Raw genomic sequence first — 26,168 nt, forward strand, 5'->3', positions numbered from 1 at the left:
ACCGTTGGGAACAATGGGAAGAGATGCTACCTAGGAAACAAGAGAGCCAGGACCTCCCAGTGGCTTAACAACCAGAGAAAGAAACTTAAGGAAGAAAACACTCTAATGGATCATGAAAATGTTAGTGGGGAGTCTCTGTACCTTCTGACTTGCAAGATTCTGTTAATGTAGATTTATAATAAAGAATTAGCTCATCTTGTTGTGTTTCTCATCTGATTTACTACAAGAGGTAACAGAACTAGGTGCCCTAAAGTATAGATCAAGCTTCTTTTTTAAAAGAAAAACATTTACTCTACTTCAAGCAGACATTACTGTATTATTTGATTGCATTTATTGTGTTTTCTATGTTATTTCCTTTAAAACAAATCTTTTTCATTATCCATCAGCTCCATATAACATACAGAGATAGTCAAACCATAATAAGTTATCACTTCCCTATAAGAAAAAAAAATCAGTGCCTTTCCTCCAGTTAATTGGCAGTGCCACTTAAAAGAATGCTGTCAGCACAATAATGTTCTATCACATATTTAATATTTTCAGCATGGCTGTTAAAATGCATAATTCCAACTTGACCTAACTTGAGTTTTCTCAAGTGCCATGGAAGGAATGTGCATCTCCATTTAGCATTTAGGATTGCTGAAAATGTTATGCAAAAATAATTTATGTAGCCACTCTTCTCTATTTCCTGTTAAGGCAAAATTGCCCTAACTATCACTTCGTTGCTAAGTACCTGCCTTTTCTGCCTTTTCCATTTCAGACCCGATCAGATAATCATTTGTAATTTTTGGAGTGGACAATGGGGGAAAGCTATGTTAGTTGCCTAGCAATTGCAGGCTTTGTCTGTCAACCATTTGGGTAATTCAATCTGAGTCACAGGCAGAATACCAAGGAACAGTTAATGTAGTTGATGTAAGATATAGTTTGGAGAGACATATACTTAACATATGCAAGGTGGATACCATCTGATGTCTCTTCCTCCCTCGAGGCTTGTATATTTTAAAATAATATTATTTTATTATATTACACTATTCATGCAATATTATGACTGTATTGCAAAATTATGAGAAGAAACAATAAATTGAGAGCACTTCCGTGATAATAACTCTCATGTTCTTAACATAATTAGAAGACAATTATTCATTTTGTGGCTTTTGACTTTTCCTCTTTTCATGCAAGTAATTCCAAATGTGCATTGAATACTTTTAGCACTGGTGATGTTTGAGAGACGTTTCACTTAATATTGAAAATGTGATGCTATAAATTCACTTATATTACTTCCTCCATTTCCTGCTCATAGAAATGTTCGTTGTGTAAGAATAAAAATACAATATTCCACAGGATTTTTTAAAAAAATCTGTGAGCTCCAAATCCAGTGGTTTTTGCCTCTCAGCTAAAATGTAGAAAACCTATTGTTCAACAAAATAATTTCTAGAAATAATATAGTCTACCAACAGAACAATATAACTTAGGTTGGAGCAAGTGATTTCTAAAGTAGATGCTGAGCTTTTCTGTAGCCCACTAATCTAATACTATACATGCCTGTTCCCCCTTTTTTGTCCCTTGTTATATTTTAAATTAGCCTCCGGAAAGTTTACAGTGGGAGGAAAATAACTATGCCAGCTGCTAAACTGATGCTATTTCTTTTTTTAAAAAAAACAGCTTTTTGAAAGGTAGGAAGCTAACCTCTCCTTCAGCTGAGATGGCAATGGCGGTGATATACAGTATAGGAAATGTAATTAATCAGTGTTCTGATAAATAAGCATTATATTGTGGAATTTCAGTTTGACTCCCTATGGCCTCCTATTATTATTATTATTATTATTATTATTATTATTATTATTATTAATTAGATTTGTATGCCGCCCCTCTCCGCAGACTCGGGGCGGCTCACAACAACAATAAAACAATGTACAACAAATCTAATAATTTAAGAATCACTAAAAAACCCTTATTAAAAAGCAAACATACACACAAACATACCATGCATAAACTGTATAGGCCCGGGGGAAATGTCTCAATTCCCCCATGCCTGATGGCAGATGTGGGTTTTAAGGAGTTTACGAAAGGTAAGGAAGGTGGGGGCAGTTCTAATCTTCGGGGGGAGGGTCGGGGCCGCCACAGAGAAAGCTCTTTCCCTGGGTCCCGCCAAACGACATTGTTTAGTCGATGGAACCCGGAGAAGGCTAACTCTGTAGGACCTAACCGGTCGCTGGGATTCGTGCGGCAGTAGGAGGTCCCGGAGATATTTATATATGCATAAAATGCTGTGCATACACTCATAATTAAACAGCCATTTCAAGAACAGTTCTTTTGCCTTTTTTGGATTTTTTTTGGAAATCTCAAGGGATTGAGATACTATTGTTTTCTCTCAAGGAAGGGTAACAATTAACCTATCTTTTCATGATATCTTATTATTATTTTTTTGCAACTTAAAGCAATGTTTTCTCTTTGCAAATACTTTTTAAACTATTCTTCTAATAATTTTCAGCTTTGCTTCCTGTAATGCTCCATTTCAAGCTCTACTGTGGTAGAGCAGTTTAACTATAGTATTACAGTGTGAAAAAAGAAGTAACTTTTTGCCTTGTGCAACTTGTACTAATAACTCAAAATATAAAGTTGAAAGATTGATTTAAAAAATGGTAAAAAGAATGCTCCTAATTTTTGTCCAATAAATTTGAAAACCCAATTTGAAATATTATTATGATTATATTGATTATATTAAGGCACTGTTCCAGTAACATATACAGTTACACATTACAATATGTGAAACTTTAGTTGTAAAGGTTGTAAGAGTGATAAAGCTGGCAATCAACTATAGGATTAGGTATATCTCAAGTTCATGAATTTATCAAACAGTTTGCACACCCACTTCTTGACTTTCCTATTTTATGAAATACAGTATGTCATCTTTCCACAGAATGAAGCTTTGGGACACTACTCCCTAACTTTGTAATTTGTTTAATCAAAACTAACCAGAAGGGTAATGGTAACTTGACCTGGGTGTCTAGATTCCTGATTAAAACTCTTGATTATATTTTACTACAATTACTTTGGCAAAGTATGGCACTGAGCCTGAAAATTAAAATTCAAAGAAATGACTAAATTGCTATAAAGAAGCGAAAGTATCTCATTCCCTCTCCAATCCATATCAAATATTTTTCTGTAGAAATCCGGATATCAAACATAAATACAAATAAGATCTTAATACTTCTATTATTTTTCTGTTCACAACAGTAGCCTTTCCTGCCACATTTCAAACACACAATAACAAGCTAAACTCATAGATATACATCTGTTTCTGGCTGACTCTAAACTTTACAGTTTAGGTAACATGTAGATAATTCTATTCCTGCTTTTTTTATTATTGGGGGTGAGAGATACATTGGAGAGAGAGAGAAAAAAGATAAAATACCCTGTCCCCAAATCACATATTTTTATTGCAGCTCCCGAGAACTGTGAAAAGAAGCTGTTAGTTTGATCCTAAGTTGCTACAGCAATAACTTTACTTAAGTTTTCTTGGCCAGTAAAGACCTAAAGAAAAATCACATTCTTATTATAGCATCTATATTTTTCTAAGTTATGTAATGTAAGTGTTTTGCATTGAAGCCACATGAATACTGAGGAAAGCTATAGACTATTGTTTCAACCCTACACATCTTGTCATTCAGTTGACAACCTGGATCATTATGACTTCCTTGCTGCCTGCTGAGTAAATGTACTCGGAGTGACAAATCATAACACCTTCCATGACTTAATACAAAATGTAGCTGTGTGGCAGATTACAGAATACTGTAGTTCACACCTCCACACTGAAGTTGAATTGGGAAGAATAAATTGCCATTGTGTGGGTTGCTGATCTATTTTTTGTATACAATAAGTCCTTCTGGGGGGGAAAAACTCATGCCATGAACCACAGCAATTAGTTTGCCCTTAATAGCCCAGAGGTTTTGTAATCTTTGCAGGGAAATATAATAATATTTTTGAATGCTAATATTTGTGAACTTACCTAAGTTTATTAGCTTGGATCAAGATTTCTCATTAGTCTTTTGTACAAAAGAGACTGCCTATTTATTTATTTTCAGTAATATGGAAGATATTCTGTAACCTAGGCTTCATCTTTTTATAACTATTTCTCGTGACCACTGATTAGGTGCTTTTTGTGTCATGAAATATTATTATTAGAGAGCTGCTGTAAGAGACTCTAATGTTGAACACAACTATTACTATCTCTTCCAGGAAAATGATATTTGATATTCAGAATTATAAAAATCAAATATTAATTTGGAGAATAATAGAAAGGATTTCAGTCCTAATTATATTTGATTTTGAAGGTTTTCCCTACTAATTGCATAAAATCATTTCAATCGGTATAGTCTGGAGGACAGAAGGAAAAGAGGGGACATGATCGAAACATTTAAATATGTTAAAGGGTTAAATAAGGTTCAGGAGGGAAGTGTTTTTAATAGGAAAGTGAACACAAGAACAAGGGGACACAATCTGAAGTTAGTTGGGGGAAAGATCAAAAGCAACATGAGAAAATATTATTTTACTGAAAGAGTACTAGATCCTTGGAACAAACTTCCAGCAGACGTGGTTGGTAAATCTGAATTTAAACATGCCTGGGATAAACATATATCCATCCTAAGATAAAAATACAGGAAATAGCATACGGGCAGACTAGATGGATCATGAGGTCTTTTTCTGCCGTCAGTCTTCTATGTTTCTATGGTACAGTATGGTGATCTTACATATATTCGTCTCCTTGGTATTTTAGAAACCTTAGAAATATTACCCGAGGCTTGTTCTTCTGAAGCCATCATTATATTCTAATTGTATCTCACTACCACCACCATCATTTCCTCCTCCTCCTCCTTCTCCTCCTCCTCCTCATTGAGTTTGAACTGTCTGAAACTGTTTGAACTACTGTTGTCCATGCAGTTGTCTTAGCAAGATTTTCAGAAATTGTTTGTCATTGTCTACTTCAAATGATTCACAACAAAATGATTCACCCAAAGTCATCCATTTGGTTTCATTCTTAAGACCTCTAAAACTCAGTATCCCAATTTTTGGCCTGATGCCTTAATTACTTAACCTTTTACTGTTATAGATCACAATCAATGATATTTCCGTCAGATGCAGGATTCTCCCTTTCAATCCTTTTCATATTCCTAACTGTTTAATTCAAATGAACTGACCACACACATTGTGTTATAGTGATGGAGGTGATTTTTCAGACCCAGATTTAGGCTTGAAACAGTTGTAGCCAAATCTAGATAAGAAAAGAACTAAAAGATACAACTGAGAAAGCTAGGAGCAGAATCTGATATTGACAAGCCATGCAGAATGCCATGCTTTTATTTGATCTTTTTTATCAGTTTCAGTTTTATACTACCTGACAACTGCAAAGGCTGACAGGGCACACTCCTATTCTTTCTGTGCCTGAGGGTGATATTATTCTGAAATCTTTTATCATATTGCGTTGGTATCCCTTTGGATGTTTTGCCAAGAACATAGTTCAGAGCATGTACAAAGAAGAAAGCCGTGTTGGAAGTATATGACTCTGATACTTATGTTCACTTGCGGACATGAAGCTGTCACATTTTGATTGTACAAATCTCTAGATCCATCATACACCTTGATGTTGTGCATTTTAAGGTGTATGTGGAGCTATTTTTCGCTACTTTGTTACACACCACAGTCATAGTGGGCTAAGAAAAAAACTTCTCTGCCACCTCTCTAGCATAAGGGAATCATTATTCATACAGAAGTCAATTCATTTCTAAAACACTGCCAGCTTGTAATTTTGTTGTGAATTGGATATGTATAGACTCTAATGCTTTGAGAATCTGGGTGCTATACTGTAACTCTCTTCAAGCCAGCTTGTTCTGTCCTTAAAAGCTCTGCAACTTAGAGCAAGACCTCATCTGTCTTTGGCCTAAAAGTGTTTAAAGCTATGCCCTTGAAAGTGATATCAGTAATTGAATTTCACGGCCTAATAATTCTATCAGGTTTTCACAATAATACAGTATTACTCAATAACTGGTTAAAGGAATCTGTAAAATATTGCAACATCTCAGATCCTTTTAATTTCTTTTCAATTTATTTTTCAGTTCTTCCTGGGTAAGCTTCTGGTTTCACAAAAACAGCATTCATTGACCATAACATTATTATGGTTGGTTGCATGGTCAGCCAGAATAATAATAATAATATTTACTATTATTATTAGATAGTACCAAATTGCTATTAAGTATTTGAAAATAAAAAAATAGCAATGAAAAAATTCCACAATGATTTCAGCAGCATGTCAGACCATGACTGTTTATAAACACATTCTTATGAAGTTTTTTTGCATTTTTTTTAATGCTCCTGGAAAGTTTATGAGAAAGGTAAGACATTTCTTTAGATGTTTTATATTCTGAAGATATAGTATCGGAAAACATTCTAAACTCACAGGTAGCCCAACATATACTACATCTGATGCAGATCTGGCAAATGCAGGGGATTCAGGAATAACAATTAACAATTTCCTATTGTACTTACTGTCTGTGAGTTTGGAACTGGATTTTTTTAAATCAGCATGCAAAATATTTTCAATGAATAATTAAACTGCTGACTTACTATATGATGCATTATGTAATACAGTCATTAGATCTGCAATAATTAAGAGGATGCTAGTGATCCTTATTTGTTTGTTTACTTCATATTCTGATTTTATTTTATGGAAATTGGCATGATACATATAGTATTTCATGGTGGTTTCCAATAGCAGTCTTGAGTTTTAGTAATATTATTGCACATATATGTATACTTTATATTTTGGAATAGCTCTATACATTTGTCTGTTTGGATCACTGCACTCATTCTGAATGCTAGAGATATTCTCCTTTTTTGCCACAGTGGCCTGCCAAAAAAAAAGGGGAATAGGACAAGCTGATCCATAGGTCATGACATCATGATGCACACAATATTGTAGTTTGAGATATTGGTTAGTTATTGATGCTTTATTTTTTTTTACCTCTTTGCCATCATTCCCATCTAGGAGTCAGTCAATATGTTATAAAGCATGCTTTTGAATTCTTTCATTTTATAATGAACTCTTACTTTATTCTTGTGTGTCTCTGTGCATGGGCATGTCATTGAGGAAAAAAACCCCATAATAATTGAATAAAATTGAATTGAATTTATTAGATTTATATGCCACCTTCTCCAATGGACTCAGGATGGCGTACAAAGATAAAAAACATTATACAATCAATAAAACCCCATGAATCAAAACATTCAGCTGTCAATCAATCATCATAAAACCTTCATATAAACCTTCATCACAAAACATTCATCTATCAATCTTCATCGATTTGGGTCGGAACAGTGTGTTGTTGCTCAATGGCCCCAGGCCTGGTGGAAAAGCCATATTTTAGGGTCTTTTGGAAGGTCAGGAGGGTGGGGGGTAGTTTGGATCTCCGGGGGAAGTTGATTCCAGAGAGCTAGAGCCCCCACAGAGAAGGTTCTCTCCTGTGGTCCCGCCAGCCAACACTGTTTGGTCGACTAGAAAGGTCAGAACTTTGTCTATCTTCTATCTAGTACTATGATAAATAATGTCTAGAATCTTGATAAATTTAAATGATGATTAATGGATCTATAGCCAATTTTCACAGTATGTTCTTTCATTTGAACTAATACAATTTTATGATGGGGGATGGGATACACACATCCAATTTCTCTGCAGATTAGTTAACAAAATTTTGATAGTTACTTCCAATACCTATTCAAATCTTCCGGCTTATTTTGTAATATTATTATTATAACTCTATGCGTATTTGACACTTGGCCTTGAGCCATAGAAACAGTTTCAGAATTGGTAATTGATCTAATTGGACATCCTTTCCCCCAAAAATGATATGTCTATTGCTATTACCATCTAATTCTAAGCCTAAACAAACTTCTCATCAGGCTTCCATTGTGGGCTGTTTTTTCTTTCTTAAATAAATCCTTATACTTAAGCTTACCTTACTCAACCTTTCAAATCTACAATTTTTTAAAAAAAGAATTTGATGCAAAGGGCAATATATTTTGGGACGCTGTTAGAACATGATGTTCTCTCTATCTTAAAATATTTCCATAATATAGTGAGATCAGATTTCTGGATGCAAGTACTTTCTAGTTCTATATAGGTAGAATTTTATTTTATATGATATACTGTTTACTTTTCCAACACACCTGCATTTTAAATTTGTATTCTGTAGATATATTCATTTTAGAAAATGCAATTATGTTTTTTTTAAATTTGCACTTTATTGAATCAAAATTAATATGCTTTAGATTGATTAATTGATTTATAGAGCAGGATAATTTCCCCATTTTGAAAGTAGTTTGTAAGCATTATTTATTTTTTACAATAGGATTGTGCGCAAATGAATAGAGAAATGCACTTTTTTAATTTATAAGAAAATATGTAAATACTATTTTGTTTACAATCATGGTGAGCTCTCAGTTTCTGCGTTTTTTATTCTACAGGCAGCACAAGGAGGTGGTCACAGAACCCTGCTATATGGTCATGCGATTCTGCTTCGGCATTCTTTCAGTGGAATGGTAAGTGAGATGGCGGGATGGAGAGAAGAACTTTCAACAGAATAAAACTAATAAAATATTTGTTGGAGCTCACTGCCCTTCCAATGCCATCTTGGATGTTCCTAATACTGGGATGAAAGTTCCAAGACTGTATCACAGCACACTCTACTCCTGAGACAGAATAAATAAATAATTCATCTCAGCCAGGCACTCTAGAGCAGAGGTCTCCAACCTTGGCAACTTTAAGACTTGTGGAGTTCAACTCAGTTTTGCTTGTCGAGGAATTCTGGGAATTGAAGTCCACAAGTCTTAAAGTTGCCAAGGTTGGAGATCCCAGCTCTAGAGGGCATAGGGCAATAACTTTAATGACAGTGGGATATCCATTACAAAGAAAACAGGCATGGATCGTTTGACCCCAATCAAAGAAATAAATTTGAGAAACCATCTCAGCCAGGTCCCTTCCTCATTAATATGAAGATAATATGAGGGAGGAGAGTTGCACAATCAGATTTTCAAAACTGTTGCTGTACAGTGGCTATTCTAATAAGAAATAGTTTGATACGCTTATTGGCACAGTTTGCAGACTTCTCAATTGATATAGCCATACAGAACAGTTTCAAACCCAAAAAGACTGCAGTATAGTCTTATTGTAATAATGCTTAGAGTATGATTGATTAATTACATAAATGTGTGCCACCTATCTCACCACTGAGTGATAGTGATGGGCGAACTGAACCTGCACAATTCGGGTCTGTACCAAATTTTGTGGTGTTCGGTATGCCGAACACAAACCAAAATTTTTTCCAAAGTTCGGGGTCGTGTTCGGCGTTTGGAGCTTTGACGCCACCGGCAGGTTGCTAAGGACGCCAAGGTAATCACTTCCTGGATTCTATGTTTATTTTTACGTGAAAGGACCGCCCTTTGCTTGCAGCGCCGCTGCGGTGTCCTTTTTCGTAAAAATAACAATGTTTATTTTTACGTGAAGACCTGCCTTTGAAGGAGCTGGAGAATCCCTCCCATGAAGAGATTCCAGGGGCGGAGTTTTGACGTCACCGGCAGGTTGCTAAGGACGCCAAGGTGATCACTTCCTGGATTCCATGGAATCCAGGAAGTGATCACCTTGGCATCCTTAGCAACCTTCTGGTGATGTCAAAGCTCCGCCTCCGGAATCTCTTCATGGGAGAGATTCCCTGTTCGGGTTCCCCATTTGGGTTCGGCCGAATTTCGTGTAAAATTCGGCTGAACTTGCCGAACCCGAACACCGTTGGGTTCGCCCATCACTACTGAGTGATATTGCATAGCTAAATTTATTGCACAAACTATTTTAAATTTTTACTTTGACACCATTTGTCTATTGAATTCCACCACTTGTATTTTTGTAAAATGAAAAGGTTTTTAAAAATAAAATAATTTAAATCTTAATTTTTTAATGAAGTCAGCCATGGGAATTAAATTGACATTCAGAAACATTCAAATTGATATCTATTCATTTCAGTGCAAAATAATTTTTGAAATATTGTCATGTTATTCAAGAGAACAATGGGCTTATATTTCTCCATTCAGATCCAAGGCTTCATTGAGGCACACTTACACAAAATGATTTGAAGGGTCTTACTAATTTTAAAATGTTTTTCAGTATTTGACATGTTTAACAACATCAAGATCACAGACAGATAAACTCGCATTTGATGTGGGCCTACAGGAAAATGCAATAGGTATGTATCTATACAACACCAAATAAAATATCACCTTAAGTTAGAAGGTCTAAAACATCTGTAATTTGTTTGTAAAATCTACTTTATCACTCATGTAAGATTGACATAATTTTAAGGGTTGATGTAGCTTCAAGTTTTGGCTGCCTGCCTAGAACTGCCAAAAGCAGAATAATTATTTAGTCCTTGGCAAATTACAATATATGATTAGCATCCTGTAATGCATTCATGTGGTATTCATGTACCTATGCAGAGAGATAATACTTTCTTGTATTACACAAAATTGTTCTGAAACAAATATATGAATTGCAGTTAAGGAAACAAACTATAGTTAAGTGAGCATGAATACTGATAATTCTTGTTCTTATCCATGGAGAAGATGAAAAACAAATCATTACTCGTTGCTGCATGCAGAGAAAGTCTTAATGAAAACAAAAGCCTATTGAGCTTAAAATTGTAATTATCTATGTTTAAATATGTGCACATTCAGTCCTATATACTGGATTCGAAAAGGCAATTGTGGCAGGCTATATCTTGACTTCCGCAGTATGCAGACATGTATTTTAGCAGGCTCATTGTGGAACCCTAAACAGAACATCCATTTGATAGGAATCCTGTAGAGTATTTACTTCCAACCATCTCTGGAGAACTTTCACCTTCAGAGTAAAGTTATCCATTCATTGTCTCTGTCAGAACTCATCCTTTGCTCCAGCTCTGCTTCTCTAGATGCCAGCCTTCCATAAACTATGGGTTGAGAAAGCTGGGGGTGGAGTGGGGGAGACATCAGCTGATGACCCCCAAGGTGGTCATTCCATTAGGAAATGAAATGGAGTGTAGGGTCAACATCTAGCCTGCCTTTTTAGGGACATTTACCAAATCAACTTCTTTGAATAAGACTGGGCAAACAGGAGCTAGCAAGGCAGTAGAATCAGAAAGGGAAGTTATCTAGGATGCTTTTGCATGCAAAACCTCAGTTCTGGATTTTGTTTTCTCTAACCACTTGGTTTTTAGTAAAAGTATTCTCTTCACTACAAATGGAGTTGAGAGTTTTGCTTTCACAAAATCATAGAATCATAAAGTTGGAAGGGACTTCCACGGTCATCGAGTCCAACCCCCTGCTCAATGCAAGATTCACTAAACCATCGCAGAAAGATGACTGTCCAGTCTCTGTTTGAAGACCTCCAGTTTCCTAGAAGACGCACAGTGGGGCAGGGCCAACGGTCCTACTGTCTGGGTTAATCATTGGCAGTTTTCAAATGGAGGAGTCTAATAATTTGTTTTCTTACTTTTAGATATCCTGAACTTGCTTGAAATAGTCTCAGCTTTTTTTCATCAATTGTAATGTGGACACTTCTGCTTACTATAGGTGAAGCATGCTGGTGGACCATACACCCTGCTTCTAAACAAAGGTCTGAAGGAGAAAAAGTAAGGATTGGAGATGATCTTATTCTAGTTAGCGTGTCCTCAGAAAGATACCTGGTAAGCAGATGTATTCATAATAGCTTTAATGTAATTGATTAATGCTTTTGTTGATTTTAGTCTTTTTCCCAGTTAGAAGCATACCTGTTTCCTCTGCATACATTTTCATAGAATTGTGATCAGGAAATTCTTTAGATAAATCTGAGTTTTGGAAAAAAAAATAAGCCTCTTTGTTGATGCTTGTTGAAGAGTCTGGGAAGAACGGATAAGTCTGAGACTCTTAAAATAGAATTGTGAAAAACAAACTTTAGTTTTGTTTTGATGAAATAAATCATTAAATCTTTACTAATAAAATGCTCCCATAATGAAATAGGAGAGATAAGAAATAACACTGAAGAAAATCAAACAAAAGACTCTTGAGAATGGTAAACATTCTTCTTCTTTAATATTACATAAGCTTTAGCTTTTTTTAAAAAAAAAAAGGAAGTAGAGTGCTACTTATACATCAATTTACAAATATTGGGATTAGTTTACCCCCTAAATCTTATAAATCCCAAGACGTAAAAGTTAAAAGCTGTATTTTTATACTTTGCAATAACAATAATAGTTTTCTTGTGTTTTCACTTTCTCTCTTTGCAGCATCTTTCTGTGGCATATGGAAATACACAAGTAGATGCTTCCTTTATGCAAACACTCTGGAATGTGCACCCCACTTGTTCAGGAAGCAACATTGAAGAAGGTTTGTTCAGTTATGGCTATGCTACTAGCAGTGGAAAGTTTCACTTACCTTTGCTACCAGTTTGTAAACTGGGGTGCATGGGAGTGCATGTGTGTTAAGCATACCCGCACAGCTTCTGCGCATGCACAGAAATTCCATAATGATGTTCTGCCAAGTGGGCAGAGTCTCCCGCCACCACTGCTACTGGTTCACCCAAACTGAGCCGAATTGGTAGGAACCCACCACTGACTACTAGTTAAAATTATTACTTATTTGCAAGAGTGCACTGTGATTTCTACAGCTAAAAATATACTGTAGTTGCTCTTCAGATTTTAAGATCTTTGGTTATTGTATGGTTTTTCAATGACAAATCTATTCTAGCATAATCCTTGCAGAATATTTAGATCCCTGAATTAAAGCAAAGAAGTCTGTGCATAAATCATTCTGCCTTTACTTACAATGTGAAGATTTAATATAGAACTTTCTGGATGGCTTGCTCAAGAAAAGAGTAGAACCATGAGTTGAAAATGAACTTACAGTTATTACAAATGAGCTGAAATACATACTACATCCCTCCCAGCTTCATTTTGACATAGATATTACTACTTTATTATTTATTTTATTTTATTTTATTTATTTGTCAAATATGTATAGAATAGTAGTAGTTTGTATAAACATAACATAAGTAAAAAAGTAAGGATGAAAGAGGACAATAGGAAGGTAGGGCAGTGATGGTAGGCAGAGTGGTGTGCTTATGCACACCCCTTACAGACCTCTTAGAAATGGGGAGAGGTCGACTGTAGACAGTCTAAGGTCAAAGTTTTGGGGGTTTGAGGAAGAAACCACTGCAGTATCCGCATAGAAACAGCCGGCTGTCAGAGCCGCGCTCGCTCGTCCCTCTCCAGGGTGCTGATTGGGCGCGTATGCCCCAGTTACATTGTAAGCAGGAACTTTCCTCTGTTTGGATTGGTGGCTGCCTCAGGCAGCAAGCTGTATAAAAGCCTGTGTATTCATGATTGTGTTAAGCCTGTACCTGCCTCTGTTGGCACGCTGTTTGATTAAACCAATATGTTATAATAAGGCCTCAGTTATTATACTGGCGACGAGGATTTGAGCTTGTCATTACGGATTTCTGGTAAAGTAAGTGAAGATGTCTGTGCAACTTACTTTTCCCCCTTTCGATCCACAAGGGGAGACTTGGGATTCTTATGTCGCCCGGTTCGACTGCTTTCTGATTTCCAATGGGTATACTGAAATTTCTGGGGACCGTAAAAGGTCTTATTTCCTCGGGTTCTGCGGCCCCGAGATGTTCGAGACGGCCAGAGCTTTGTTTGCCCCAGTATCAATACATGATGTGCCATGGCAGACTTTTCTGTCAACTTTGCAGGACCATTACGCCCCGTCCCCGTCCCGCTGTGCACGAAGATACAAATTTTACCAACGGAACCAGGCGGAAGGAGAGTCGATTAATGACTTTGTAGCCGTTCTCCGCCAGGCAGCTTTGTACTGCGAGTTCTCCGATTTAAATGACTATTTACTTGATAGACTTGTGTTTGGGGTTCGGGATGGTCGCCTGAAGCGGCGCCTTCTAGCCACCCGAGACTTAACCTTTCAGGCAGCTCTGGCTGAGGCTCGTGCTTTTGAGCTGTCAACACAGTCGTTGGCGGCCATGGACAGCTCCGTGAATGCTACGGCCAAGGGGCCTGCCTTGCCTGACAAACAAAAAAACCCTGTTGACAAAGAGGATAACAGTGAGGCTGAGGAGGAAGAAGTTTGCCGGCTGGGGGCTTCCCGGGGTCGGGATCCACCTGCCGCTCGTCCCCGTCCCCCTCTGTCGCCATGCAGGGGATGCGGGGGGAACCATTTTAGGTCGAATTGCCCCTTCAGGGACGCGGCATGCTGGCGTTGTGGTGCCAGAGGCCACATTGCTTGGGTCTGCCGTTTCCGCAGATCCCCACCTGCCATTTCGAGAGAGCAGAGGGAGTCCCGAGGCTTCAATCCCCGATGGCAGGGAAGATTTTCCTCAAATAGGAGGGAGGATTGCAACGCTGTCTACAGCTGCCCGCACCCGCAGCGCCAGGCGACCACTTATGTGAGAGAGACGTCTGATTCGGCGGAGAAGATCTCAGTGACAGTTCGTCTCGGGGAGGCGCCATGTTCTATGCAAGTGGACACTGGCTCAGCACATTCATTGGTTTCCTGGGCCACTCTGAAGCGGTGTGTGCCTCGCCTGAGTAAGGGTCATCTGCAGCCCTGTAACTTGACTTTACGGGACTACCAAGGAGCCCCGATTCCGGTCCTGGGCGAGGGTAGATTTTTAGTTAAGTTTAAGACTTTCGTGGGCAAATTGCCTCTGATTGCAGTGGACGGGCCCTTTTCCGACCTTTTGGGGCTAGACTGGTTTAAGTCTCTGGATCTGTCAGTCACGGGGGTTAATGTTGTTAAGGGGGGGTCTGCTTTTGACGAATTGGCTAAGGAGTTTCCCTCAGTTTTTGATAATGAGTTGGGTTGTTATACCGGGACCCCAATTTCTTTTAGCCTCGATCCCCAAGTGCCTGCTGCATGGCTAAAAGCCCGCCGAGTTCCCATTCCCCTCAGACCGAAGGTTGACGCTGAACTGGACCGGCTGATTGCTCAGGGGGTGTTAGAGCCGGTTGACCAAGCAGCGTGGGAAACCCCGCTGGTCATTGCTTTCAAGGGGGATGGGGGCATAAGATTATGTGGGGACTACAAGTGTTCCGTCAATAAGGCACTGGCTCACCACTCGTACCCGCTGCCAGTGGTGCAGCAGTTACTGCACACCCTTGGTAACGGCAGGATTTTTGCAAAGTTTGACCTGTCCCAAGCATGCCAGCAGCTCCCCGTCGACCCCATCACTGCTGAGGCCCAGGCGATCATCACCCACAGGGGGGTGTTTAAATGCCATCGATTACAGTTCGGGGTCTCTATTGCCCCGGGAATTTTTCAAGGATTAATGGAACGTTTATTGTATGGGCTGGAGGGAACTGTGCCCTATTTTGATGACGTCCTGGTCTCGGGGAGTTCTGAAGAGGAATTGTTAAGGCGGGTTAAGAAAGTTCTGATCAAGTTTCAAGAGGCAGGTTTGAAACTTAAATCTAAAAAATGCGTTTTTGGGGTGCCAGAGGTAGACTTCCTGGGATTCAGGGTGGATGGGAAGGGAATCCATCCCACCCCGGAGAAAACAAAGGCAATCTGGGATGCCCCCAGACCCCAGTCAAAGGTAGAACTACAAGCCTTTTTGGGGCTTCTCAATTTTTATGCGGTTTTTATTCCGCACAAGGCGGCGGTGGCAGAACCTTTACATCGGCTGCTTGACAAGCGGTCTCCCTGGCGCTGGGGTGAGCGGGAGGAAGCCGCATTTTGGGCAGTTAAAGGGATACTCACCTCAAATAATGTCCTGGCCCAATATTCCCCTAGTTTGCCGCTAATCCTTACGTGTGATGCTTCCCAATACGGGGTGGGAGCAGTCCTGAGCCACCGGTTGCCCAATGGAGCTGAAGCCCCTTTAGCATTCTTTTCCCGAACCCTGGCCAAGGCAGAAAGGAACTACGGGCAGATAGATAAGGAGGCATTAGCACTAGTAGCTGGGGTCCACCGTTTCCATGAGTATTTGTACGGCAGGGAATTCGAGTTAGTAACCGATCACCAGCCTTTATTGGGGTTGTTAGCTGGTAACCGCCAGAGCCCTGTAATGCTTTCCCCGCGTATGACGCGGTGGATCGTTTTTCTGGCCAATTACACTTATACGTTGACATACAAACCTGGTGGCCACATCGCCCATGCTGACGCTCTCAGCAGATGCCCTGTGGCCGAAGAATTGGCAGACCCCACTCCCGCTTGTTTCGTTTTAGCGTTGTCTGAAGGGCCTTTAGTGTTGGCCGCTCCTGATGTGGCCAGGGAGACTGGGAAGGATCAGATTTTAGCCCAGGTAAGGCAATGGGTCCTGAGGAGATGGCCAGTCTCATCCCCAGCTGACCTTTTTGTTCCCTTTTTCTGTTGTCGCAGTGAGTTCTCAGTTGAGAAGGGAATTCTGTTAAGGAGTGGCAGAGTAGTTATACTAGGCAGACTGCGGGACCAGGTGTTGGCTCTTTTGCACAAGAGTCACCCTGGCATTGTAAGAATGAAGGGCCTGGCAAGGGATTACGTATGGTGGCCAGGTATGGATAAGGAGGTGGAACAGCGGGTCGCTGACTGCGCTGTGTGTCAGGAAAGCAGGTCCTTGCCCCCCCGTGCTGAACCCCTGGCATGGGAGCCGCCATCAGGCCCCTGGACTCGTTTACATATAGACTTGGCTGGCCCCTTCATGGGGCAAACCTTTTTGATAACTGTGGATGCCTTTTCCAAGTGGGTGGAGGTGGCCCATTTAAAGTCCACACAGTCTCAGGCTGTTATTGACTCCCTGATGGCTCTTTTCGCCACACATGGATTTCCGGACCTATTAGTTTCGGACAATGGCCCGCAATTCACATCTGTCCTCTTCGAGTCGTTCTTGGCAGCAGCAGGCATCAGGCATGCCTTGACCTCGCCCTGGCATCCGGCCAGTAATGGTCAGGAGGAACGGGCAGTTCGCTCAGTTAAGGAATCTCTAAAAAAGATGCCCCAGAGTTCTTGGAAAGAGAAATTGTCGGATTTGCTATTGGCCCAACACTCTACCCCGTGCGTAACGACAGGTAGGACCCCAGCGGAACTTTTAATAGGTCGGAAATTACGAATAATCCTGGATAGGCTGCACCCGGGGTACACAGCGGCCGTGCATTGGCCAGAACCGACAGGACGGAAGGTGTCAGTGGGAGATGCGGTATTTGCCCGTGCCTATTCCGGCCCAAGAACATGGGAAAAAGGTACGGTGTGTAGGGAGCTGGGGCCCCGTTCATTCGAGGTGGAGTTACGGGATGGACGTGTATGGAGACGACATCTGGATCAGTTAAGGCGGGACCAAGGAGGGATTTGTGGTGAACCGGGGGCCAGTGAGAGTAACGGGGAGGGTTTCCTGGAACCACCCTCTGCAGCTAGGAGTTCCGAAAAATCAGTTGTGACTGACAACCAGGAAGCACAAGTGGTTCAGGCTCCCTGTGATAGCCAGTCGGTACCGGAGTTAGAACCAAGATTAGGGCACTCCGCAGAGCCCCGGCGCTCTGAAAGAATAAGCCGCAGACCGTCATATTTACAAGATTATGTTTGTGTTAACCAAAGGGGAAGGAGTGCAGTATCCGCATAGAAACAGCCGGCTGTCAGAGCCGTGCTCGCTCGTCCCTCTCCAGGGTGCTGATTGGGCCCGTATGCCCCAGTTACATTGTAAGCGGGAACTTTCCTCTGTTTGGATTGGTGGCTGCCTCAGGCAGCAAGCTGTATAAAAGCCTGTGTATTCATGATTGTGTTAAGCCTGTACCTGCCTCTGTTGGCACGCTGTTTGATTAAACCAATATGTTATAATAAGGCCTCAGTTATTATAACCACAGAGTCAGGTAGTGCATTCCCAGCATTGATCACTTTATTGCTGAAATTGTATTTTTTGCAGTCGAATTTGTAGTGGTTTACATTTAGTTTGAATCTATTATGTGCTCATTTATTTATTTATTTATTGGATTTGTATGCCGCCCCTCTCCGTAGACTCGGCTCATGTATTGCTGCAGTTGAAGGTAAAGTAATCATTAACAGGAAATACATTTTTGTATATGATTTTATGAACTATATTTAGATCAGATCGGAGGTGACGTAGTTGTAAATTGTCTAATCCCAGTATTTCAAGTCTGATAGAATAAGGTATTTTGTTGTAAGTAGAGGAATGAAGGACTCTTCTTGTAAAATATTTCTGGATTCTCTCAATTGTATTTATGTCTGATATGCAATGCAGGTTCCAGGTGAGCTGTATTCCAGAATTGGTATAACAAATGTTTTATAAATTATCAGTGTAATATTGCTAGAGAAGAAGCTACATAAGATTAGATTAACAACTCTTAGTGCCTTTTTGGCAATGTTGTTACAGTGGGCTCTAGCACCTAGGTCATTGGATATGAGTACTACAAGGTCTTTGACAGAGTGAGGGTCATCTACAAGTTCTTTTCCTCCAAGTTTGTACAGTGGTACCTCTACTTAAGAATGCCTCTACTTAAAAACTTTTCTAGATAAGAACTGGGTGTTCAAAAAAATTTTTGCCTCTTTTTAAGAACCATTTTCTACTTAAGAATCCAAGCCCGGAAAAATTTCCCAGGAAATTTAAGAGTGGCATGAAGGCCTACCCAGCTTACTGCCACTCCCCCTTTAATCCTGGCCATCTCAGGCTTTTCTGGGCTTCCATAGGAGCCTTTCAGTGGCGCTTAAGGAAGCTTTGGCAGTCCAGAGCAAACAAAGCATTTTCTTTTCTCTGGGCACTTGGAGAGGGAATAAACCTCTGCCAGCACCCAGAGAAAATAAACGCTCCCTTCGCTCTGGGCAGCCCAGAGTGAACTGAGCATTTTCCTTTGTCTGGGTGCTTGGAGAGGGAATAAACCACTTTGCTGTGGTGACTCCCTCGCACTGCCTCCCATGCACCTGGCGCGAGGTTGCTTCTCGGAGCGTCTAGGTGCAGAAAAGCAAAAGGGGCGCTTCACCCCAGCCAGATCAACTCGGCTTCGGCCAAACCAAGGAGTCACCACAGTGAAGGAAAGGCACCAGCTGCAAAGCAAGCAAGTGAGAGAAGAGGGGAGCCCTTCAGCATGGGAAGAAGAGGAAGCAAGTAGCAGCAGCAGCAGCAGCAGCAGCCACAGCCGCCGCCTTTTGGTCAAAGGAACGGGAGTTCCCCCCTCTTGTCCGTCTGGGTATCTTTGTCTGGTGCAGGGTATGGGAGGCAGCCCTGCACTGGATGTATGGGAGGCGCGTGCTCCTCCTCGCCGCCTCAGAGTCCATCTTATTTTTTAAAACCTTAAAGTTTTGGATTTTTTTGATTCCTCTCACCTCACCTTCTTCCTTCAGCAGCGACTGTCCTCCTCCTCTTCTTCCCCCTCCTCTTCCACCCAAATTCCAAGCTTTTATTTCTTTCCTAATGGATTTGCACACATTATTTGCTTTTACATTGATTATTTGCTTTTACATTGATTTACATTGCTTAAGAACCTGGTCATGGAACAAATTAAATTCTTAAGTAGAGGTACCACTGTATTCTGTATTCTGATTCTTTTTGCCAATGTATAAGACAGAGCATTTGTTGGTTGAGATTTGAAGTTGCCAGTTGTTTGATCATTCTGCTACATGATATGTGTAGTATACATATAGTATGTGGTATGAAAGTGTTGATTTGTCACTGAAAGCAGGTGTCATTTTCCCTTACTGATCTCAGTAAATAGTGCATGTGACTATCTGGGTAGATTCTCAATGTCATCACTTTGTGTATGCTACCTAATGAATTTTAAGATTCTTTGATTATGTCTTAACTTTTGATTTTTATTCCTCACAATAACTGTTTCATAAGAGAAAGCAAGTCTTTTCTATTTTCCTCTTGTAGGTCAGAAGAATGTATGCCTATTAAAGGACAGTATGTGCAATACTTTCTTCCTCCCTTCTTTCCTTCTTCCCTCCCCCTCTCTCTCTCCCTTCCATCCTTCCTTCTTCCTCCCTTCCTCCCTCCTTTCCTTCCTTCGTTGATAAAATTCCAAACTGTTCCTCTCAAAACCCAATGGGCACAAATACAAACACCCTTTATCACATTTAATGATTGGTTGTAAGGTGAATGGACAGTATACATTATTTTGCATTTTGCACATCAACATTCAATATTTAGATAATGTATTTTAAATCAATAAATGGAAACTCAGGGTTGACTAAAATTGGAAGGAAAAATGGGCAAGATTTATAGATCATTGCCAGCAACATAATTTTAACAATATAATTATGAATAATGGAAAAATTTAACAAGTTATTAAACACTTTATGAAGACTAATGCACCAATATGTTTTTAGCATACAATTTTGCCAGAAGATTAAAAACAGCAATGCATGACATAGTTATAACAATGCCTAAAGACAGTTTGTATTTGCAATACTGGTATGATGGCTTGGGGAAAGGTGAGCATTTTTAACAAGCCTTGGAAGACCCTACTGCAATTAGGGATTTGAAGAAAAGGAAAAAGGGAAATCAGGAGATGTTGTGAAAACCACTGTAGATTGGAAAAAGAGTTCTCCTTAAGACTTGTTAAAATCTCCCATTCATATAAAAGATAACCAACTTATTGTTTGGCCATCAATTGCATTTTGTATTGCAATTATATTTTTTCATGTTGCCATTTTTTTTAATAAAAGGTTAAAAACCTTTTAGCAAAAAATTGGGGGGAATAAGAGGAAGGGGGGAGAGAAAAGAAAAAAGAGAGAGATAGGGAGATGTGACAACCACTGTATGCATTCCTCTTGTAAGTGACTAAAAATAGTGCCAAAGAAATCAGATTCTTTGACAATGTTCTATTTTTCAAATGGAAAGCAGCTGCTCTTTTTAAAATCCCAGTATGAGTGAAATGTGAAAGCTTTTGCTTCACAGAAAGGTTTGCAAAATGTCACCTTTCAACTTGATTCTGATGCTTTCATCATACCCATTTCCTCTTATGCTTCTTTCTTCTTTTAGCTTGCTTTGTGTTGAAGTCAAGCCCTATTCATATGTCCTTTGGGATTTTTAAAATTTTATTTTTGCCAATACTCACATGGCTTTTGTTCTGCCCAGGTTTTCCCAATGTAGAATTCTGCAGGATCCAACATGATTTCATGAATTTAGGGGAGCTTGCCTGAAACAGTCTGAAAACGTCTGGGAAGCCACACAGTCTAAAAGTTCTTAAAGCCTTTGTGGCTAATTTTAGTGTTGAGCTTGAACTTCTAATTATTTTAGTGTTTTGTGTTGACAGCATTATATTCAGATCTGTATTCTTATGTAACATTTGTTTCCAATACATATTAATGGGATCGTTATTCAGCAAGTGAATTTAGAGCAATTTCACCGGGAGATACTGATTAATAATTTTCCTCTTATTTGCAACAAGACAATGCTTTCATTTATCCTGGCCTCTCAAGGTTTAATCGGTTGGAAATTTATGTTCCATTAAAATGTAAATCTATAGAGAAACCAAGCTTTTTACCTTTCCCTGTTCACCTGTTACCTTATGTAGTATTGATTTTATACAAGGGATTAATTTGATGGAATAGAAATAGTGTCACTTGTCAGTCAACAACAATTTGTGCTTGTTTTTTTAGTGGTTGCCACATACCATTGCCACATACTTAACATTTTTCTACAGTATTTATACATTACAAAGTAACATTTCCAGATTGCTTTAGCTTTTACCAGCCAATTCTCCACCAAAAGAACAGAAGACTATAATGTTCCCTGAAAGTTTATTTTGCTGTCTAGGGATTTATTGCTCAGGGTTTTAGAAATCTCTTATCAGCATTAATATAGCTATCTTCTCTGCATTTATCTAGTCTTCTTTTTAAAGCATCTAGAAAATTAGCTGTTATAATAGCACCATATTCTGTATATGATACCTGTTATGAAGCGAACTTTACTTTGTGTGTTTCAGAACTCCTGCTCAAAGTTATAAACATATCAACAAACATCCAGTATATGATGCAGAGACCTTAAACTGAGCCACAGTCGTCTTGCTCTGCAACAAAATGGATTTTTTTAAAGTCACTATCACCCTTTCTCCTGGATTCCTTCATTTGACTTTGTTTGTCAGATAAGACCTTGGAATATGCCCACTCGGCCAGATTTTACTGAGCAACAGGGACAATGGGGAGTAAGCAAGTCCCTTAAATAGCTAGGCCCTATGCCATGCAGGTCTTTGTAGATAACAACAACCTTGAATTATACCAGGAGCTTATGGGTAACTAGTGCAGTTTGCATAGCAGAAATGTTACACGAGCATACCAAAGTATACTTTGTCTGCAACATGCGTTTTGAATCAGTTATGGCTTTTGAACGTTCTTCTACGGCAGTCGCATGTAGACTATATTACAGAGATTATTAAATCACGGGAGAAGAGAGGGGGGGATCTCCATCTCTCGTCCGTGATCTCCATTCAGAAAGAAGCACAATTGGACTGCTAGACAAATTTGGGTAAAAGCCCTCCTCGTTATAGCTAGGTCTGCATTTTGAGCAGGAATTGTGTGCCCAGGAAGACTCTCAGATTGTACACCAGTTCTGTCTGGGGAATGTATTCATGTTTCATTCATTCATTCATTCATTCATTCATTCATTCATTTGATTTTTATGCCACCCTTCTCCTTCGACTCAGGGCGGCTTACAACATGTTAGCAGTAGCACTTTTTAACAGAGCCAGTCTATTGCCCCCACAATCCGGGTCCTCATTTTACCCACCTCGGAAGGATGGAAGGCTGAGTCAACCTTGAGCCGGTGATGAGATTTGAACTGCTGACCTTCAGATCCACAGTCAGCTTCAGTGGCCTGCAGTACAGCACTCTACCTGCTGTGCCACCCTGGCTCATAAATCTTTTCCTCTTTTCTTCATTGACGTATTTTATTTTCATATCTTCTCTTCTATCCTTTCCTTGATATATATTACTACATGTATTCATTTTGTATTGGAATAAATACATACATACATACATACATACATACATACATACATACATACACAATCCATTATTCCAGAGGAATCTGGAATGCACTGTCTTGTCATTATTGAGTTCAAGATTGTTCCCCTCCCATCTCCATTTCATAATGCAACAGCCCTCCAGTGCTGAGATAAGCCTCGATAACATCACTTGATAGACCTGACATACAGTTGGGTATCCTCAACATACCTAATGGTAACTGCAGTCTCCATATATGTTAAACAAGGTAGACAAACTCTTCGTCCTGTTGTATTAAATAGAAGTATCTCTTGAGGCAGGAAGAGAATTAGTACAATACCATTGTCTCCTACTAGTAATCAGTAAATCCAGTTGGATACCACTGTCAATGGTATGAAGCATTATCTGTTATTTGTTATATGAAAGAGATGCATTCAAGAAATATTGTAGCATAGTGCCGTGCTCAAAATATTTCATATGCATTTGGGGTTCTTCCATATGGGTTGTTAGCACAAAATCTGTAATCATTGTACTTCATCCTGTCTTATTTAGCAGCTGAACAGATTTGAAATGGAATCCAGATTTTTTGGGGGGAGGTGGGCAGGGTTTTGTTTACAGTAATGATACTCTATAAAGTTGATGAATAGTGGCATCGACAGAAAACCATGTGTCAATGCAGGCATGGTGACACTATCTTGCATATGTTGTAATTACGTACTTGCATCCCGACCTCTGACACAAGTATGCATATCACCATTTACATGATAATACCAACACACACGGTTCATTATTTGCTCCCCCCCTCCCCGAAGATGCCATGGCAAGTAAGACATTATATCAGTGATGGCGAATCTTTTTCGGTTTGCGTGCCAAAAGGATATGTGTGCAAAAGCGTACACATACTGTAAGCCCACACCCATAATGTAATGTCCTGCACATTTGCACAACCCCACTGCTGCCCCCCCACACATGTGAGCATGACTCACTGAAGCCTCCTGACTTCCAGTAGGCCTGTTGGGCTGTTTTTCATTCTCCCCAAGATTCTGTAAAGCCTCCTAAAGCCTGGGGACAGCAAAAAATGATCCAACAGGCCAATTGGAAGTTTGGAAGCAAAAGGAAGTGGAGCTGCCCTATTACCAGGGGTGGATAGCAGGCAGGACGGGATGGAACAAAGTTCCACCGGCGGAAATGAACATGTGTGCACAGCTCCAGCTGATCGGTGGCTGTCACTTCCTGGATTACTGGTCTCGGCTGGGTTCTTCGTTTTTTCTCTGCTGCTGCTGCATCTGCGTTCCTTGCTTTTTTCCTCTTTTCTTCTTCCTGGCCTTGGATGAGCTTCCCTCTCTCCTGCCTGGCTCCCCTCCAGCCTCATGCGCCCACCTCCCACCTGAGATGCAAGCAGAAGGCATGGGTGGAAGCGGCACTGGCAGCATTTATGCTTCTGGCAGCACCTAATCGCCAAGCTACCCAGTCTGAGGTGGGAGGGCGACCCACGAAAGAGAGTGCAGGAAATGCGAAGCAAATTGTCACCCCAGCGAGCGACACTGGTAAGGTTGTAAGTCGAGGACTTAACAGTTAACTTGAACAATGATGATCATTCAAGCCATTCCCACCTGATCACATGGCTGGCAAGCCACTCCCACACAGTCACATGACCATTAAGCCACACCCACAAAATAAGCCACACCCACAGTGTGGCAGTAAAAATTTTGGCTGCCCATTACTGCTTACTACTTACCTTCAGATAGTTGCAACCAGGCCTAACACACCTCGGCCCATTTCTTCTGAAGCCAGGCAGACTTTCCTGAAGGCCTGTGTAGCCAATAACAATGTCGCCAGGCATGGGGTAACTGAGTTACCCCTGGGCTATGGTAGATTTGTGTATGGTATGACTGAGTTGTATGGTTTTAATAATGGGTTTATGTGCTTTTTTTAACATATTGGATTTGTGATATTGTATTCTGTTGTGAGCCGCTCCGAGTCCTCGGAGAGGGGCGGCATACAAATCTAATAATAATAATAATAATAATAATAATAATAATAATAATAATAATAATAATAATAATAATGAGGAGGAGGAGGAGGAGGAGGAGGAAGAAGATTATTATTATTATTATTATTATTATTATTATTATTATTAATAATAATAATAATAATAATAATGAGGAGGAGGGGGAGAAGGAGGAGGAGGAAGAAGAAGAAGAATATTAATAATAATAATAATAATGAAAAGGAGGAGGAGGAGGAGGAAGAAGAAGAAGAATATTATTATTAATAATAATAATAATGAGGAGGAGGAGGAGGAGGAAGAAGAAGAAGAAGAAGAAGAAGAAGAAGAAGAAGAAGAAGAAGAAGAAGAAGAAAAAAAGAAGAAGAAAAAAAAGAAGAAAAAGAGGAGGAAGAAGAAGAATGCTGCTGCTGCTGCTCCGGATCAACCTGGAGCTCTATTATCAGCTACACAGGCCTTCAGGAAAACCTATCCGGCTGCAGAAGAAATGGGCCAAGATATGAGAGTCCTGGCTGCAACTCACCCAAACCTGAAGAAGTTCCTGAAGACCTCTGGCAGTGAAAAGGAAACTGAGGATGAGGACACAAGTGAACGTCCAGTTGGCCTGTTGGGCCGTTTTCCCTATGGGGAGAATGAAAATGGCTGAAAAGAAGACAGAAAACCAGCTGGTCAGCACACGTATGTGCACTGGAGCTGACATAGGGCAACACCTCATGTACCCTCAGATATGGCTCCATGTGCCATCTGTGTCACACGTGTCATAGGTTTGCCATCACTACATTATATGATTAAGAATCACCATAACCAACCAGTGATTATAACTGGTCTATTTTCCAGTTAGTGGGAACTCTTATCTCACTCTCTGCAGCCTGTCTTCAGCTGCCACTGCGTTTTGTTTTCCAGTTGTTAAATTGGATGGGTACCCTCCTCATTTCACAAATCCCTTTTCCTTGCCCATTTCCTTTCACAACAGTTTCTATTCCCAACATCCACTTTGATATTTTTTGTATAACTTGAATTACATGGCATCCTGTTGATTCTAATTTAAAATGCAGTCAGTATTAACTTGACTTGTTTTGATTTACAGATCCTTGCAAGTAGTTTCCAAGAAAAGGGAATTGGGATGAATTTGACAAGTCTTTTTCCTCCCTCAGGAGACCCAGGAGTTGTA

At 40.0% G+C, this 26,168-nt stretch overlaps 1 protein-coding gene across 3 annotated transcripts in view; it reads left to right on the forward strand.

Moving 5' to 3' along the window:
* The window catches only part of RYR3 (ryanodine receptor 3), a 285,326-nt gene that overhangs the window by 12,845 nt on the left and 246,313 nt on the right, over nucleotides 1-26,168 (forward strand). For all 3 annotated transcript variants that reach the window (XM_070756567.1, XM_070756561.1, XM_070756554.1), the window contains exons 2-5: nucleotides 8,515-8,589; nucleotides 10,205-10,283; nucleotides 11,647-11,759; nucleotides 12,339-12,438. In XM_070756567.1, the coding sequence (XP_070612668.1) occupies nucleotides 8,515-8,589; nucleotides 10,205-10,283; nucleotides 11,647-11,759; nucleotides 12,339-12,438 (367 nt within the window). The remainder of the gene's footprint in view (nucleotides 1-8,514; nucleotides 8,590-10,204; nucleotides 10,284-11,646; nucleotides 11,760-12,338; nucleotides 12,439-26,168) is intronic.

Source organism: Erythrolamprus reginae, chromosome 1, assembly GCF_031021105.1.
Source record: "Erythrolamprus reginae isolate rEryReg1 chromosome 1, rEryReg1.hap1, whole genome shotgun sequence".
In the NCBI taxonomy this organism is placed as follows: Eukaryota; Metazoa; Chordata; class Lepidosauria; order Squamata; family Dipsadidae; genus Erythrolamprus; species Erythrolamprus reginae.